Below are 18,364 nucleotides of genomic sequence, written 5' to 3'. Positions count from 1 at the left end.
ATTAAGTATTTTTTTTAATAAATACAGACCATTACTGTTACACATTTTAATAATAAGAATAATATATTTTTTTAAAGAAATAAAATAAATTAATACTAACAAACTGAAATGAGTCAAAGGCAGATAAAGAATGATAGCTTTTATGCATCTAAACCAAAACTAGACAAGTCAAAAGTTACAAGTCTTTTAGCAGCGCTGATATGTTTGTGATATTCAATATGAATGTAAAATAAGAAAATTTGGTTTAGAAACGTTTGAAAAATGAGAGGTAAACAGTGTAATGTATGGCAGTAAATAAATTAATATGACTAAAGATACACTGCAGTCAATGAGGCGGTGACAGTGACTTTTCAGAGTTATATCCTCCAATGTCTTCACTCCTGCCCGAGTCCAAAAGTCTCTCTCCTCCTCTTCCCCCGCTATCCTCTGCTTCCTCCTCCTCCTCTTCATCCTCCTCCTCCTCCTCCTCATCCATGTGTCGCTCCTTCCGGGACGAGCGCTCCGCCTTGGGCCCCTTGCATATCTTGAGGTGACGCGTGAGGTGGTACTTGGTGAGGAAGGCCTTGTGGCACTTCTCGCATACAAAGTCCCGGCGGCCCTCGTGGGAGTTCATGTGTTTCTTCAGGTGGTTGGGCTTCAGGAAGTGCTTGTTGCATTTGGGACACTGAATCCGACGCTCACTGCAAAGTAAATACAAAGTGATAAATACAAGGAAAAAATCAGATTCAGTGGTTATAAAATGGAAAATACCAGACGTACTGCGTGTGAGAGAACATGTGCTGATTCAGGTCATGCTTTCGGATGAACATCCGCTCGCACAGGTCGCACTTGAGTTTCTCGGCGCCCGTGTGGATGAGCATGTGAGACGCCACGTGGGACTTTTGCGTGAACGACTTCTCGCAAACGGTGCACCGATAGTTCTTCTGACCTGTTTATGGCGGACGGGAAGAACAGCCAGTGACTAAAACATATGTAATAAAAATATCTCATTATATTTTTAATATTTTCAGAGTGCCACTTTCAAGGGAGTTTCGCTTGAACTGTGATTCGAACCCAGAACCACAGAACTGTGAGGCACACATGATGTGATGAATGAAGTTGTCTGTACCTGTGTGTATTTTGAGGTGCATCCTGAGGTTGCTGGGATCACTGAAGGCCTTGCTGCAGTATTCACACTTGTGTGGCTTCATGCCAACGTGCCCCATGAAGTGCACGTTGAGCTTGGTGGACGTGATAAATGCCCTGGAGCACATGCTGCACTTGAATTTCTTTTCCCGCGGGTGCCTGGGACCTTTCGAGTTTGTTCTAGAGGTGCCGGTGCTTGAGTTCTGATTGGCGTTCAGGTTGTCCCCGTTGGCCTGCCCTGCCGCTTGGGGCCACGGAGAGGACGAAGAGCTCGACGTCCCGTTGGTGAGCTTCTCATCCGGTTGTGGAAGCGGCTGCAGCTGCTCTTGCTGAAGCGGGTGGTCCTGCTGTGGCGGGCTGTGGCTGTGAGGAGGTTGGCTGGGGTCAGGGTTGCTCATGTGAGGCTTGAGGTCCGAAAAAGACGAGCAGTCTTTGCCACACTGGCAGAGTTGGGACTTGGGTAAAGGAGGAACACCTGGACACGAGGCAGAGGCAGCACAGTAAGTAAAGGGAGTAGGTCGGTAAGTAGGTAGTTAGTAAGGAATAGGGCCTGACCGTTTGATATAATATTAGCTCATTCAGCCATTTTCAGCATTAAAAAGATAATATTTTGTCTAGAATTAATTTGATAACTTTATTATTTTCCATGTACAATTAATGCCTTTTAAAACACATTTTGCCACTTGCTATTGACTGAAAATGACGTGTGCGCTCAGAGTTGGTACTGACCAATCATGGCTCAGTTTGCTAACATCACATGACCAAACACAGAAAACAGGAAAGCCGCGATTGGTCGTTAGCTGTTTCTTGAGCACCTGTGATGTCATTTTCAGTCGGCAGCACCTTTTTAAATGTATTAATTGTACATGAAAAATAATTTAGCTATCACATTAATTCTAGACAAAGTATGAACATTTTACTGCTGAAAGTGAATAAATGAGTCAAGCATCCCTTTAAAATTGACAACAATTTATTTTCGGCGCTACCCCCCTACTAACGTTACAACACACGACAGACATAATGACATTCAAACATCCCCCCACAAACGGCAAAAAAATAAATAAATACAAAATTGGCCGATTCTTCTCTCTGTTGTAAACTTAAATAGAAAAGGACAACATACTGTAAAACAGGCAAATGCTCTACCTGTAATTCATATCTTTATTATTGTTAAGCGACCAAACAAGAAGTAATTGTATTATTTATTTTAATTAATCAGTTATTGGAATTTTATTCTGCAAAGTTTTGGAATTGGCATCGGCTTCAAAATATCCATTCAGTTGGGCACTAGAAAATAAGCAATAAAGAAAGAAAAGAATAAATAAGAAAGGGAAAGGAATACAAGACATAGAAAAAAAAAAGTGAAAGTGAAAGAAAAAATGCAAGAGAAAGATAAAAACAATAAAGGGAAGAGAACAAGATAGTGTTCAAGCATGAGCACAAGATGGCACCAAAGCAATATTTTTCCATTTGTCATGGCTCAAACTTGAGCACAAAAACAGCAAATACCAGAATGTACATTCTGCCGCAAAAAAAAATTAGCGTATAGGTGAATTTGCGAATGCCGAACTGCAAATATACAGGGCTCAACTGTATATAAATAGATTTCTGACCCATGAGTCTGCAGTAGTCTCGGCTGTAGTAGAAGCGCAGCTCCTCGTCGGGGTGGATCTCCATGGTGGTGCAGAAGAACAGCTTCCCATTGGCAGAGTATGCAACCAAGTTTTGCTCTTCGCGGCTCCTACAAGCATAAAAAGATTAGAATAAAAATAAAACATTTACATTTTATCGGGAAAAAAAATACATGAAAAACTTTTTCTTTCTTTTGGGGGTAATTTTATGATGAAATAGTTGAGAGTGCATGTTCATACCTTGCCTTGTGAACAAACATCATCCAGTTGCATTCGTTCTCATCTGCTGTCACAATGTTGAACTCCAGCACGTTGTTGTGGTACATCTGGCAAAATCAAGTGTTCTTTCTTACATACGGTTTATTTTCCATGCACACACAGTATGTTCCGAGTCAATTTGACCCAAGCCATGAATGTCCTCGGAATAATTGCAGGTAACTAACCTTCCAAATCTGAGGCGTGTCTTTTTCCGGCCAATCGGAGAGATCCACGTTGCTACAGTGCTGTCCAACCATCGGTCCAAAGCAGGTCCTCGCTGGGATGATGTCCCGTGCAAAAACACCTGACGTAAACAACAAGAAAAGTCAGATTGTCACAACGCCAGTGCAGTGCAAGTCTGCTGGCGTCCATTCAGTACTATTACCAAGCGGCTCATCTGCCACGGAGATGCGAAGGCAAAGCGGACGCGGGATGGAGAGGCGAGCCCGGCTTTGGATTGGCGCGTCTGGGATGAACGTCACCGGGCCGTGCTCGGGACAGTCTGAGGTATACGAGCGCTCGCACAGAGTGCACCCTGACATTTAACATGTTTCAATTATTTTTATTTTTTAATCTCTTTTTAAATAAATTGCAAAGACACTTACAAATCGTGTAAGCAGCAACCATGCTCTCCTTGTTGGGGCTTGAATCCTCCAGTTGCAGACTGGAGTTGACTAGCACCAGGTTGTTTTCCGGACCCAGCGATACCTCCGTGGTGATGGGGGAGACATTCACTGAGTCTAGTCCCATCCCAGAGTGCCCGTGGAGGGACACAGGCCCCAGCTGGCCCTGCCCGGCCATGGAGTTGGTGAGCACCACGCTAACAACTCCGGGATTCAGCTCCCCATTCGGGTGGAGCTGGTCCCCGAGTCCTCCTGCTCCTGCTCCATCCGCATTGCCTACGCGGCCCCCCATGTGATCCGGTTCCATCAGTTCCAGCACAGGGGGTCCATGCAGGGGCATGACCCCGCCTGAAGAGTCCACCCCAGTGAGGGGCTGGCTCCCGCCGTCGGACACCGGGACCACCCCGACTCCGTCCATGGAGGCCAGCTCCTCTCCCATCCTGTCCGGGGACATGGGGCTGCTGTTGCGAGACTCCATCGCTAATCCTGTCGAGTCCAAATCATGGGCGCCGGTCTGGTGGAGGTCTCCTTGGCCGCCGACTTGTCTCGAGTCCATGGGCACCAGGCCCTGCTCCAGTGGGCCGCCCGCTCCGCTGTAAGGGTCGAGACCCGAGGGGTTGTTGCTGGCCACGGAGAGGGTCCCGTCCATGTTAAGGCTGCTAGGATGGATGTACTGAGGTGGGGGGCGGTCAGCCAAGTAGGACAAAATACCTATAACAACACAAACATTATATGACTAGATATTTTTGATTAACTGTCTGTCGACGTTTGTATTTGTCAAAAGCCAACGAGCATATTCATCAAGTACATTTTTTAACTGGTTTGCTTTTTGGTGAAACCAACCAACGTTTTATTTCTGATTACATAAAATACAAAACAAAGTTTTTTTTCTGGCTAATGGAGTCTTCTGTCCTTTTGTAGGTTTAGAGCTTACGTTGATGAACTTTGAAAATTGCCTTTGTGTGGAAATAGCTAATGAACTAATACTGAAAAGGCATATGTATCGTGGCTTAGTGAAAAAAAAGTGCAAACTTGGCAGAACGACATGTTTAAGAACGGAAGAAATCCATCACATATGTCAATTCATGCATGGCACAAGAAATTTGGATAAAGGCAGCAACTTCAATATATACTCCTCATTATGTATTCATTCCTAGGTGTCTATTCATTTATGTCTCCTTTAAATGGGAAGAATGATTATTTACCTGGTAGTATATGTCGGAAGTAGCTGCTCTCCAAGTGTGGGTAAGGAGGAGGTGGCAGGGAATAATTCCTATCCGGAAGGCCACACATGACTCCTCTATCCCCAAGAGGGCCCATGGGCAGCATGAGGGACAGAGCGGAGGGAAGTGAACCTAAGGAAGGACCCAGGCTGGGGATGGCCACTGGCATGCCTGCAACACAATACACAGAGTAATTTAAAAAATATATATTCAAAAGTGGGGTTAATTGTTAGGCTACCTGGGGTGGGGATGGTGTTATGTGGCGGTGAGGTGGCCAGACCCAAGTGGCTCGCACTCACTGAAGGCACACTCAGCTGGTCCATGCCCACTGGACTCAGGTTCATGTCATTCATCCTAGAAGATTGGTACTTATGACACATAACTTGCATTTCCCACCTAGCTAACAATATTAGCTTACCTGAAATCAACAATTTCTTTCCATCAGTAAACCAGGCAAGGGCGCGCTTACATGTCTGAACCTGTAAAGTAAGAAAAAATACTATCTCCACCTCCATTATGACTATTTTACAAATCAAAGCATACTGAAACTAGCGAGTGTAGTTTATTACACTGCTAGTGAGCGTTAGCCTAGTTCTCGATGGATAGCCACCTATGTCTCGAAAATTGGTCATTGTATTACGGTTCAAAGAATGAATAGATAAATATCACGAGCAAATGTGAGCCCCTAGTTTGAAAAAATAAAAAGAGCGGAATCTTGAGGAAAAAGTCGCAAAAACACACAAACAAACCAGCACTACAATACCTTCCGCCTGAAAGGGGCCATAGCAGTAGACTCTTCTACTGCGCATGCGCAGTGATGAAAACCAGTACTTGTGTGTAGTTAAACCGAGTCAGATCCACTTGCGTGTGCGCAGAATTTAGGTTTTTATTTGATTTCATTTATTTGCATTTTTTTTTCAATGTTACTAGACTACATTATATTAATTTACTTCCACGCATATGTAAAGCAGGCCATGTTAATTTCTCTTCCCACGTCCAGTGACCTCTTAACCGTGGTACAGAGACTGAACAGGCATTTTCTCGTTGTTTTAGCACAAACTTTATTTTTCCCTTTCAACCAACCTATACAGTGAGCCGCTGGGCGCCAGCTCCGCTGCTGCCATTTACTCTCTGGACCTACACCGCCGCCCCGTGCCAAAGTGCGGCACTGCAACACTCTATCCCACATTATACTGTTCTTAACAACTGAAGGGCCAGGCTTGCCTTTTAAAGCATAATACGACATAAACTACAAACAAAGTGTTACCTTTTTTAACAATTCAATAACAGTAAAATATAGTAATGGTGAGATGTGCCTGGCAGTTTCAAGAGACAGAAGACAGCGTTATCGCGGTTGCAGATCTCCTCACAAATCACACCCACCGCACAGCGGCATGAAAAAGCGCCAACATTTTGTCACACAGACTCAAGCCATCATCGAGAAGAGGCTTTTGTACAGTTTTCTTCAATTATTTTTAAAATAAACTTGGAATGAGTTTAAAGCGTGACAAAAAGGGTAAGTTGCTTCGACTTAATGATAACAATGACACATTTGCAATTGTTATGGTCTCATCACAATTATTTTCAGGGAGAAAAAAATGTCTTATCGTAATGACATGATGGAGCATATTCCATATATCCCCCAACTGGCGCTCCACTGCTTCTCCGTGGACATCACGGGTGCGCATCACCACGTCGGTCTGCCCTCCTTCCACCTGGAGCCGGCTTACCTGGAGCGTGTCCAGCGCAGCCCCAAGTTCCCATACGGAGGACTGCACTATTACCCGTGTCCCGGCCCGGTGAGCGTGTGTGAATACGCGATGGAGCCCGCGTCCATCCGCAAGAGGAACGAGAGGGAGCGTCACAGGGTGCGCTGTGTCAACGAGGGTTACGCGCGCCTACGGGAGCGCCTGCCGAGGGAGTTTGACGACAAAAGGCTCAGTAAGGTGGAGACACTCCGGGCCGCCATCGACTATATCAAACATCTGCAGGGCCTTTTGGACGTGAACGTAGCCGGGATGTCGCTGGAGAATGGACACAAAAGGCCTAAATGCCAATAAAGACATTGGAAACTTCTATATTGAGGACATGAAACACTAGTTTTTCCATCTGTATTGGGCCAAACGTATAGGTGCAAAACTTTTTTGGGGACATTTATGAACAATGGGGAAATAATTTGAGTCGAGAACAAATATTCTAAATCATATTGAACAGGTAAGGAAGGAAGTGTTAAATCTGGCCTGCGGGAAGGAAGGAAGCCAGGTAGCCTATATATGCAAGCCAAATAAAAATACATGCACACATTTAAGTATAATTTGATCCACCCTTGTATATGCTAAACATAAAACTTCACATATACAACATTACTTAAAAAAAAAAAAAGAGAGAGCATTATCACATTTGGAAACAATTCAGTTGTGCTTAATGAAGAGTCCAGTCATTGTATACATTGCAAGCATTTGAAAGAAGAACCCGAAAAATAATCCATCAAGTGCTCAATATTGCTACTATTGTTAGTACATGAGTTGAATAACTCAACTTTTAGACACAAATGTGAGTTATGTGTCAATGCAAAGGCAATAGTTTTGCATTTCTGACACTCTTGAACAGAGGTGGGCAATCGGAGTCCTGCAGGTTTTGGAGGTTTCTCAATTCCAACACAAGTTGATTCCAATCAACAGGATCGTTATCAGGCTTCTGCAGAGCTTGCTGATGATGGAGAAGGGCAACATGCAAAACCTGCAGGACTCCGGCCCTCGATGCCCACCTCTGCTCTTGAATCACAGCATGCTGCCAGTGTGTAACATACAGCACAACCACGACAGGAAGTTTTCCTCTCGACGCATTTATCAGGGACCCCTAGCTCTTCCCAGCGCCGCAGACCTGCACGGAAGCGACTTCAAATTTTCACAAAATTGGAAGGAAAACAAAACATTGACATTGTACGTACAGGATTTGGACATGCCCGTATTGAGTGTATTTTAGCTGAACCGTGAGGCGTGAAATTATCCAAAATAAAATTGCTTGGCATGTGAATTGGACCCAGTAAATCATCAAGTGCTGGTACCCTGCATGGACTTGATGGTTCAGTTGCGACGTGAAGGAAAGAGCATGAAGCTACTTAAATGAAAGCCTCCTCCATAATGGATGTTTTCTTTTTAGACGCGCACAGGCTGATTTTAATCGGATTCCTTGCAGAAAGTGTGCAAAAGTGTTCACTAGAGCATGACAGAGAGGTGAGATATGTATTTCCTTTAACACTTTAGCAACAAATGAAATAATGTTTTAGAAATCATCCACTCATGTCAGAAAACCAACACAAGAGAGTGCAGTCACTCATTCTATTGTCACCTTTTGCAAGTGACAACGTTTGAGTTCAAATTAAATGTTAAAGACAACATAACATATTGTTTTCAGATTGACTTCAAGAGTATTCTTGGCTCTTCTGTGGCCGAGTGGGGGGAAAAAAAGGAGGTGAGAGGAGGGGCCAAAAATTCCCGTAAACTTGCGTGATGGCTGACTTAGATAAAGCTTATCAGCACAACTAAGATCAGTTCGGGACCACCGGGACGGGTCGGCGTGTCGAGGCAGAGAGCCCACATGCGCGCAACGGAAACGGAAGATCATGGACTCAAGGGGATGATGCTATTTAATACTCTTCATGAGTGCAACCCAATGCTGGACATTATTTTTGTTTGATTCTGTCATTTACAATTTTATCTCAAACTATATCAATAATTCAGTATGCTATACTGTTTGTATAAAATTTAAACATTTGGCTATCATGGCTGTTTCTGGCCAACTGGTTCAGGTGATGGATGGAAGAAACCCATGAAAGTGTTTTCTTTTTTTTCTTTGTAATGGCGGTCAAACAATTTAGTAAACATTTCAATATGCTGCCGGTCAAAATATTAAAAACATATTTAAATAAAAACATTAAATCAGTGAATCTCTTAGTAGTTACATTTCTAAAAATAAAAAAAAAAATAAAAAAAAGGAAAGAAAGAAAAAAAGAACAAGATTTAAAAAAATACAGCAATATAAAAATCTAATCAAGGCTGAAACGTGAAGTTTTGAAAATAAATAATTGTATACTACTGACAGGAACTGATGTTGGCTACAAACTTTATGCAAGAAAAGTAGCCATTGCATTACCTTTAATAGCAGTATCACCAAATTCCTTATCCAACAGACTCACAATGTGTCGAACAAGCCACGACAAATTATGTTGCATTTAATAACTTAAATACTATTTACAAATGAGGAGACGTGCACCTGACAGCTTAAACTTCATACAGTTGCTTGAGGAGAGCGTCGTTTTCCATCTCTAGCATGGAGATCAGGCGATTCTTGTGACTCACCGCCTATGAAAAGAGACACCTGATTTTAACACTGTACACACTCACACGTGATATTGGATGTTCATTTTGTGGTTTTGCAAGCAGAATTTCTGAAAGGCTGGTCCTCTCATGTAGCAAGTTGGACCTGACCTGTGTGAGTAAAGTGTGCTGCCACCGGAGGGCGCTGTTTTCTGCAGCATCCCCGCTGGCGCTTGTGCCGTTGGGCTCAGCCATGACAGAAGCCAGAGATGTCTTTACCCGCTGCATGCGTGACCTCAGCAAGAAGGAATGGGCCTGTGGGGACACCAAGCTTGGTCAAATTGGTAGCTATATACCAGAGATGGGCGATGAGAGTCACATGACTTGACTCAAGCCAGACTTAATTTAATTTTAATTTTCAAGACATGACTAAACTGAAAAACTTGACTCGTTTGATTTTTGTCACAGCAACTTGAGACTTTGGTACCTTTGCAACACCTTGGCAGGAGTTGACCCAACTGTTGGTGTCGGCCTTATCCTTCTGGGTCCTGTTTTTTTCTAGCCGATGGTGGTACCAGAGTCCGGCCTGCTCCAGAATTTCCACACCGCAGTTGAGAATGTCTTTTTCTTTTTCTAGATCCTTCAGATGCTTAATCTGAAAAGCAGAGCAAAAGCAGGCTCGTTAGCATTCAAAGCATTTTACACAGCTCAAATGTAACAATAAAGTGCTACAACTTTGTGTTAATGTCCATATTTAGGAGTAAAGTCTGTATTTATTTGAAGTTGACTGCAGGGACATTATTTGTAGCTAGTTGACAGTATGTTTCTACTCAGTTGTTATTCTGAGCCTTGAGCAGGAAGCTGACGCTGTCACACTAAGATGGTGGTCAACTCAAAGCCATGCTACTTCCACCAGAACACGTGAGCCAAGATGGAAAATTGACTGACGTTTGTTGTCCACATCACAGTACAATAAATAGCAACTTGCAGATGAAGTGATTCAACAAAAGCAGAAAGTTTCAATCAAAATGCCATTCAGGGACCATCATTTACTGTACTACCACTACCAATAATAATAATAATAGTGCTAGTAATAAGACCAATAATAACAAAATCCACTTGCTTTATTTTGCTGGTTCCAAAATAAAAATAAATACATTAATTAATTGAACAATATATGCAGTATTTAAATTGAGAAAAACATTTGTGGTAAAAACAAATATATTGGGGAAAATATAATCATGAATTATAAAACAAAACTTAGTTACAAAGAATAAAATCGTTCAAATTTGTTCAAACGGGTCTAGTTCTGTTAAAGGCTTTTTTTTTTAATTATAATTTAGAAGTGATTTTAAAAAATCTAATAAAATCAATATACTAAGATGAAAAAAAATCAAATTCAATCAAAAATAGAACACAAAATAAAATGAATATGATCTCTTTAACCGATTTCTCCAATTTAAAGAACTCTTTCTATTTCTGTTATGACATTTTTTTTTTCAATGATCTAAAAACAATATACTGCTATGTTGGTTCCAATACAAATTTAAAGTGATCTTTCAAATTCTGTTAAGGATTTTTAAAGATATAAAAAAAAAGAAAGAATGAAAGAATGAAAGAAAGAAAGAAAAGAACGTATTTTTATACGATAATAAAAAAATAAATAAATAAATAAATACACATATATATATATATATATATATATATATATATATATATATAAACATAATGACATCTCCAAATAAAAAGGTCTGTCCAATTCTGTAAAGTCTTTTCCACCCTCATGAGAAAATGATAAGAGAAATAAAAATAAATATGAGAAATTTAGCAGCCATATTGTAAATTTTTGGAGCATTATGACTTATACCATCCAAACTTTTAAAAGCAGATTCCCAATCTAGCAGTTTGTGCTAAAACAAATTGCAAGTCAGTACTGTACTGTCTGCCCTGTATAAGACATCACATGACGTACCCAATACGTTAAGCCAGAACGAGATATATCTAAGTAGAAAAACAAATAGGTGTGGTGCAAAGTCCTTTTGTCATTACTGAATGCAGACCACACCCCCTTTCGCTATATTGTGTCAGCGCTTAACGGCTTTCTTGCAGGCCTGCACTTGTTTGCACTGTCAGTGAGGAGTTGGACGTATACATACTTTATAGTAAAGTATGTAGACAAAAAGTTTTGCTTGAAATTCCGTTTTGATTTAAACTGTCCAATAGGGATTCACTAAACAGTAACTTTATTGTTGTTAAGCATTGTGCTGAATAACGTGGCTTTTGCCTCGTCATTTACTGACATCTAGCTGATATTTACAATAGAGATTAAAACAAATAAATCAATCAATATTTTGTTGATCTGTATACAACACTCACCCACAAGTAGAAGCGAAGTGCGTCCGAGCTGCAGAGGCTGTTCCTGAGCGGGATAAGGACCACGGTGTAGGAGCAAGAGGCGGCAGGAGGACAGGCCATGGACAGCAACAGAGTGATCAGCTGCAAAAAACTCCTGGCTGAAAGAAAACAACACACACACACAAATAGTGCGAGAGATGTAAGGGATGGGTAAAAACAAAAAGAGAAAAAAGAGAGGAAGAAACAGCAGCAGGCAGGCAGGCAGGCAGGCAGGCAGGCACAGGCAGCATGCTGCCCCTGGGGCGAGGCAATGAAAAATTCCACATGTCTCTGCCATGACTGCTAAAAGGACTTACTGGAACAGGAGAATTGAAACTATTGTCACATGTTCACATTCACGAGATTATGAAATGATGCACATAATATATATATAATGTATATATATACTGGCGAACTCTACCCCTACACCGTGAATGTGACCCCACCCAGTGTATATACAAGTGTGTGTGTGTGGTGCATTCAAATTGGGAGCAGGTGAGCCGGAGCAGAGGGAAATGATATCCCCACGCTCCGATCCACCTGCTCCCAGTCAATCCAAGTCAGGATTTTAACTGGGCACATCCAGAACATGAATCTTGTTGTTCTTCAGACATTCCTTGGTTGTAGTGCTGGAATGCTTTGGATTATTGTCATGTTGCATGATCCATCGTCTACCAGGCTTCACTTTACAAAGGACGGCTTCAGGTTATGATCCAGGTTTTCACAATATTCCTCTGAATTCAAAATTCCCTGGATTATGTAGAGTTGTCCAGGTCCTGAGGATGAAAAGCCAGCCCAGAATTTAACATTCTCACCCCCATGCTTCACTCGAGGGTGAAGGTTCTTTTGCTGGTATGCAGTGTTGACTTTTCACCAAACATGACTGTTTTAGTTGTGACCAAACAGTTACATTTTGGACTCATCTGTGCACAGAAGGGACTTCCAAAAAGCTTCAGGTTTGTCCAGGTACTGGCAAAGTTGAGATGGGCAGCTTTGATCTTTTTTTGTAAGCAGAGGTCTACCTAGCAAGCCTTGTCGATTGACTTTTCTTCTGATTCTTGAAGCATGCACGTGTCCCAGATGCAGCAAAAGTGGTCTGCAAATCTCTTGATGTGAAGTTCGAGTTAGCTTTTGACCTGAATTATCATTTTTTCTGTGGTTCTTGCTGATATTTTTAGAAGGTCGTCCACTTCTAGGCAGGATTGTAGTAATTTTTAGTGTTCTCTAGTTGCAGATGATCTGCTTCAAAGTGGAATGATGAAGCTCAATTTTTTTTAGATGACTTTCCAGCTTTCCGCAGACAGATGTGCTGTCACTACCCACTTTCTGAGGTCCCCTGAGATTTCTCTTCCTCTCAGCATGACTGACCTGTATGGGTTCACCCGGGTAAGACTAAAGTGACGTGGTTTTGTCTTTGTTCCAGTCAGGAATGCACAATTTATTTGCTAAACCTCTCATTCCATTGGTCCATTTCAGTGGTTAGTTTAGCTACCAACTTGTCCTACCTGATCCTACTTGAATGCTTGTTTTAAGCAATGCAGCTCAGGGTTCACTTACTTTTGCACCTACATGAATTGACCAGAAACTCTTTTTAATTAAGTTTTGACTACACAATTGATAAAAAATATATATATATATATATATATAACTATGCATTGAATTGATAGACCTACACCTGTTATTTCATATAAAATGTAATGGTTCAGATTGAACAACAAAATCAGGTTAAAACAATTGAAAAGTCCAAATTGCTCAAGAGGTTTACAAACTTTTGAGCAGCACTGTAAAGATATATATCTATATATCTATATATATCTATATCGATATATATCTATATATCTATATATATCTATATCTATATATACATATATATCTTTATATAGATATATATCTATAGAGAGAGAGAAAGAGAGACAGAGAGACAGACAGACATCATGTATGTCTTTTTTTTTTTGGTGGGGCCACGTGTATTTACTACCAAATAGGCTGGAAAATGTGGAAGTGTTTTATATTTATAAGCGGACATTCCCAATTTTCACCAGTAGAGGATGCTGTAGTCATAAAGAGTACAGTTGCAGTACATGTATTTTCATAGCAGACATTTTAAGATGACACATTTGTCAGAGTGACGCTAGGACTTTATCGAACACTAGGTGGTGCTACAGCAAAAGGCTAAAGTTAAGAGACAGGGATGTTTTGACAGCAAGCATCATACCCTAAATGTCATCATGCTTTCGTACAGATACTGCAAAGCTTGTGTACAGAAAGGCTCTCATTTGACCCGTGTATAGGAAATAGATTTTAGGTTTAGCAGTGTGTGTTAAAGGCGGAATCTTGAAACGGTAAAATAATCCATGTCGTGTGTATTTTTATGGGGGATAAGGAGTTGTATATTTTAAAGATTAAAGTAATAATCTTTAGAGAATAAAGTACCTTTTCAAGACTATAAGTCACATATTTTCAAGATATTTGAGGAAAAAGAAGCAATAGTGTTTTCAAGATAAGTAAAACAATTTCAGACTAAAGGTGGATATTTTATTTTGTGCTTTACAGCGTAGTACAAATATTCATTTTCTCAGCCGCCACCTATATATATATATATATATATATATATATATATATATATATATATACACGTTTGGGGGAAAATAATTCATTATATTATTTCTTGGTTGAAATTATCAAAAAGGTATTAATTTATAAATTTTTTATCAATGTGACTGTCGTTAAATGTGCTGCATCAAGTGTTTTGAAAGTACCTACGTGAAATGGGATAAAATATTAAAAACACATGCATAAAATTCTAATTGAAAGTAAAATGAATGTCTCCATTGTCTTTGTATTGGGTCCTCCTCAATATTACGGGTGTACCTAATGTTATGTCCTGGCTTTTAGTATATCAAACAAATTACTAATTTTGAGGAAAAAAAAGAAAGGCCACAAAAGAGATAACGAGAAGATAGTAAAACATTTTTTAGGGAAGTTTATGATTCCCCTTCCGTTGGCCTCTTTCTCGCTTCACGTATAGATTGATGATTTTCCACAGTGGGCCCCACTGAAAGGGGAAGCCACACGTTGTAAATTTTCCCCTAAAAGCTAATTTTATTTTAATTCTCAAAACAGCTTTTAGAAATACACACTGGTGTTCCCTTTTACATCATTTTACAGACTCTCTTGGCTAACTAGTGCAACTTTGCGTCTAAGAAAGGACCCCTGTCTGGCACTCACGCACACGTGGTTACACGCAAACACTCCCACCACACTCGCACTTTCCAAAAACACCGACGTTTTCTAGGAACTGTGACATGAGAAGGCGGCGGGAAGGAGCCGGGGCACGCCCTCGTTCAGTTCAGTCCTCCGTGAGCCTCATTCCAGCTCATAGGAATCTGCTTCAAAAATGTCGGCCACAGTAAACAAGCTCCTTAGTGCAGTCAAGCACATAACCGGTTCATGGCATTAGTTTGTCGAAATGCTTTGGACCCGCTAGTTGGTGGTTATTAAAAAGTGAAGTGGTGGATCGTGACATGCCCTCAAATACCAAAGTTTATTAAAAGTTCCAAGGGTCTGTGGAAAACTTCCCTAATGGAAACATTTGGGAATACAGTATCAATGAGCTCAGAGCGTCCTTTCACCAGGAAAAATGATGCATTCATGTAAAGTGGGAAATCGGACTTATCCCACTCAAATTGTGTCAGTTTCGACCTCAAAGCGTTCGAGGCAAATGCAAATACACGACATATGTTCACATAAAACAACAAACAGTTTATCGAATCCACGATCTTCGTTTACATTTACCTTTAAGCACTTTGAGGGCGGAATTGGGACACTCTGATTGGAATAAATCAGACTGCAAACGCTCCTTGAATGCAGCACAAGAACGCCGTTTTGACTTGTGACGTAACCTCGAAATTGTCAATGGTCGACATTATTGGTGGGCATAATTTTTTGGCCTTTCAAAATAAAAATAATAAAATATGTTCAAGTGTTTATGTAAAATGCATAGAATATAATTTTTCATACCAGAACATTTTGAGTCCTAAACTCATACTTACGAAAACTGTACTCACCATTCAACTCACACACACACACACAACGCACACATACAGTATATATTATCATGCTTGTGCACATGCCAGTACTTAGTACAGTATGCAGCTGGGCCTAGATGTGAACCAGATGACGATAAGGGCAAAAATACATCAGCTGAAACACACCGCATACAGTCTGTTATTTAATCTTAGAAAGTATTCTATATTCATACTAGTAGTGAGGTTTTGAAGCGGCAAGTGTCAAATGATGGCACTCTAACAATCTACTTTGCTATTTTTCCACTAATGCATATATGTTTAGGAGGTTTGGACACACACACACACACATCTCATTTTCTTTATTTTCATGACTATTTACATTGTAGATTCTCCCTGAAGGCATCACAACTAAGAATGAACATGTGGAGTTATGCACATAACAAAAAAGGTCAAACAACTGAAAACATGTTTTAGATCGTACTTTCTTCAAAATAGCCACATTTTGCTCTGATGACTGCACATCTTGGCATTCTCACCTCTGGGAACTCCTTCAATACGGTTGGAAAAAACATTTCAAGTGACTACTCTTGAAGCTCATCCAGGGAATGTGAAAAGAAAAAAAACAGAGCAAAGAGTGACTATTTTTGAAGACTCTAGAATATAAAACATGTTTTCAATTATTTCACTTTTTTTTTTGTTAAGTACGTAACTCCACATCTACAATGTAAATAGTCATGAAAATAAAGAAAATGCATTGCATGAGAGAAGGTGTGTCCAAACTTTTGGCCTGTATTGTAGGAGTGAGACCAAAACAAGCCTCTCTCAGTAACTTATGCTGGGACAAAAACAAAGGATCAATTTACACCCTTTAACCCCTTTCTTAGCCCCTAATCTGTCACACCCAAACACCCCCCCCCCCCCACACACACACACACACACACACAGACCCGCACACGCACTCACACGCACACACACAATCTATCCAACAACAACTAAAAACCGTGCTGGTCCCACAGCACAGCAGCTGATGCTTTAAAAGTGCAAATTAATGCAATAAATACCTGCACAGGTTAAAACCTCTCAGTGGAAGTTAACCTGGGAAGCCCAAAACAAACACTTAGGATATCCTTGGGCATATTTCAACTAGGATTTACCCTGACACGCTGACACGCTGGATACCTCATCACGGACTTCCACAGCTGCCCCTCACAAAGTTACGGGCTTTTCATTTCTCTGTAAGCCACACCCACTCTGAGAGCTGCTTTGTATGAGACTTTATGTTACATATTCGTAGGGCTCGGCGTATAAGGCCTTCAAATGCAATCAGATTGCACATCATCAGGGACGTGCTTTGAACTGTAGAGGCGAAAAAATACAAACAAATCCCTAAAACTGTCCTGTTCTGTTCAACCCGGATTACCCAATAAAATCGATTAATCTCAAAACAATGTGATAATGATTCAAATTCTAAAGTTATGTCGTCCTTATTTGTCAGCACTTTGTTCCTAATTTCTGGCGGCGACAAAAGGAAAAAGTCAATCGATTGTCTGTGGTGTACCGCTTCTCTGTTTTGGTTCTGCAATTGAGAAACAAAAAGGATGTGGAAAGCCCCAAACGGCACCGGTGAGGCAACAAATTCCTCTCAATCGTTATTATTCCTTCACTCATGTAAGATAAGTTTCTGGTTTTTTTCTTTTTATAGAAACTGCTTGTTTCTAAAATAGTCTTCAATCAAAATATATATGAACTAAAACAAATGTTATAATGCCCTATGACAGTTTAATGCTTTGCTATTTTTTTTTCCGGGGCGATGAATGACATTCATTATGAATGAAAAGGTATTTTGTGTGTTAAAAGTACCAGATGCACTATGGGAAACTGTGCAATTTCATAATAATTGGTCTAAAAATTATCATTCGTTTACGTGAAATCATGTGCATGTGTCTATCTTTGCCACAGATTATTCCAATGTAAAATTTGTGCCTTGACTATATAAAAAGGGATCAACTTTACTAGCTGCTCGATCACAGTCAAAAAAAGAAAGCAGGGTGTGTTTTTGAGAACATTTTATACAAACCATAAACCCCACCCACTCCATTTTAACATCCCAAACTCACGGTTGCATGTCAAGCCACATCCTTTTGTCGTTCTCGTCTCTCGCAACACCTTAATGACGACATAATGTGTGGGACGACACACGTGGGGTCCCTGTTACATCCACTGCAAATCTCATCCCACTGTGACACTTGAATGGTAAAAAAACAAAAACAACAACCAGATTAAGTACTTTTTTTCACATTCACATTGTTGAAAGGGATTTTTTTTTTCCCCGGACAAGCTAATTTATTCAAGGGGCAAGGACTGCAGAGGAAAAACAATGGTTTTAAATACTGCATAGCCAAGTGTAACACATACAGGCCTGGATTAGGAGGCGTGCAGGGGTGGGAAGGGGGCCAAAGACAACAAGAAGAGGATTAGGATTTGAATGTGGTGCAGTAACATGACTGTATATATCAGGTCAGAGTGCTGACAAACATATTTTGTGGGCTAATACTACTCAAGGCCTCATTTTCCAGCGATGGCCCCTTAAATATGATGGTGGGCGTATAAAGGGCCACTTGACACACAGATTAGTGGGCTGTTAGGGAATTGGGTCAGCATCACTAACTAACCATTATGTATCAGCATGAGAGAGCTCAAATGGCACAGGTCTCAGGTTCTGGAACAGTTGCTTCTTTAGGAGACTGTAGGGAAATTATTGTT

The 18,364-nt window shown here is 40.7% G+C and overlaps 3 protein-coding genes across 3 annotated transcripts; 1 reads left to right on the top strand and 2 right to left on the bottom strand.

Moving 5' to 3' along the window:
* Positions 1 to 119: 119 nt before the first annotated feature.
* Positions 120 to 5,667, bottom strand: prdm4 (PR domain containing 4). The gene is made up of 12 exons (XM_086060346.1): positions 5,624 to 5,667; positions 5,279 to 5,339; positions 5,099 to 5,214; positions 4,843 to 5,031; positions 3,620 to 4,348; positions 3,400 to 3,549; positions 3,200 to 3,318; positions 2,997 to 3,082; positions 2,739 to 2,866; positions 1,109 to 1,600; positions 760 to 928; positions 120 to 680 (listed from the first exon to the last, which is right to left on the bottom strand). The coding sequence occupies exons 3-12, from the start codon at positions 5,211 to 5,213 to the stop codon at positions 326 to 328; spliced, it is 2,532 nt and encodes an 843-aa protein (XP_085916472.1). The 5' UTR covers position 5,214; positions 5,279 to 5,339; positions 5,624 to 5,667; the 3' UTR covers positions 120 to 325.
* Positions 5,290 to 12,039, bottom strand: LOC147160211 (suppressor APC domain-containing protein 2). The gene is made up of 6 exons (XM_086060347.1): positions 11,891 to 12,039; positions 11,556 to 11,692; positions 9,667 to 9,834; positions 9,351 to 9,494; positions 9,136 to 9,224; positions 5,290 to 5,339 (listed from the first exon to the last, which is right to left on the bottom strand). The coding sequence occupies exons 2-5, from the start codon at positions 11,652 to 11,654 to the stop codon at positions 9,144 to 9,146; spliced, it is 492 nt and encodes a 163-aa protein (XP_085916473.1). The 5' UTR covers positions 11,655 to 11,692; positions 11,891 to 12,039; the 3' UTR covers positions 5,290 to 5,339; positions 9,136 to 9,143.
* On the top strand, positions 6,290 to 7,472 carry LOC147160212 (achaete-scute homolog 4-like). The gene is made up of 2 exons (XM_086059989.1): positions 6,290 to 6,376; positions 6,449 to 7,472. Exon 2 carries the CDS (start codon positions 6,459 to 6,461, stop codon positions 6,918 to 6,920), a length of 462 nt encoding a protein of 153 aa, XP_085916115.1. The 5' UTR covers positions 6,290 to 6,376; positions 6,449 to 6,458; the 3' UTR covers positions 6,921 to 7,472.
* Positions 12,040 to 18,364: the final 6,325 nt, after the last annotated feature.

The sequence above is a fragment of the Leptonotus elevatus genome, chromosome 17 (genome assembly GCF_054856555.1).
Source record: "Leptonotus elevatus isolate MCC_2025b chromosome 17, RoL_Lele_1.0, whole genome shotgun sequence".
Taxonomy (NCBI): domain Eukaryota; kingdom Metazoa; phylum Chordata; class Actinopteri; order Syngnathiformes; family Syngnathidae; genus Leptonotus; species Leptonotus elevatus.
This window is presented reverse-complemented; position numbering and strand designations above follow the sequence as displayed.

Bases quoted from the DNA above. Each gene is read 5' to 3' on its own strand.
- prdm4 (XM_086060346.1), bottom strand. From the start codon at position 5,213: ATGAATGACATGAACCTGAGTCCAGTGGGCATGGACCAGCTGAGTGTG. The intron at 5,032-5,098 runs GTAGCCTAACAA...ATTGTGTTGCAG, and splicing joins TAACACCATCCCCACCCCAG to GCATGCCAGTGGCCATCCCC. The intron at 3,083-3,199 runs GTTAGTTACCTG...TGATTTTGCCAG, and splicing joins ACACGCCTCAGATTTGGAAG to ATGTACCACAACAACGTGCT.
- LOC147160212 (XM_086059989.1), top strand. From the start codon at position 6,459: ATGTCTTATCGTAATGACATGATGGAGCATATTCCATATATCCCCCAA.
- LOC147160211 (XM_086060347.1), bottom strand. From the start codon at position 11,654: ATGGCCTGTCCTCCTGCCGCCTCTTGCTCCTACACCGTGGTCCTTATC. The intron at 9,495-9,666 runs GTACCAAAGTCT...GTGTCCCCACAG, and splicing joins CCTGCCAAGGTGTTGCAAAG to GCCCATTCCTTCTTGCTGAG. The intron at 9,225-9,350 runs GTCAGGTCCAAC...CTCTTTTCATAG, and splicing joins AGCACACTTTACTCACACAG to GCGGTGAGTCACAAGAATCG.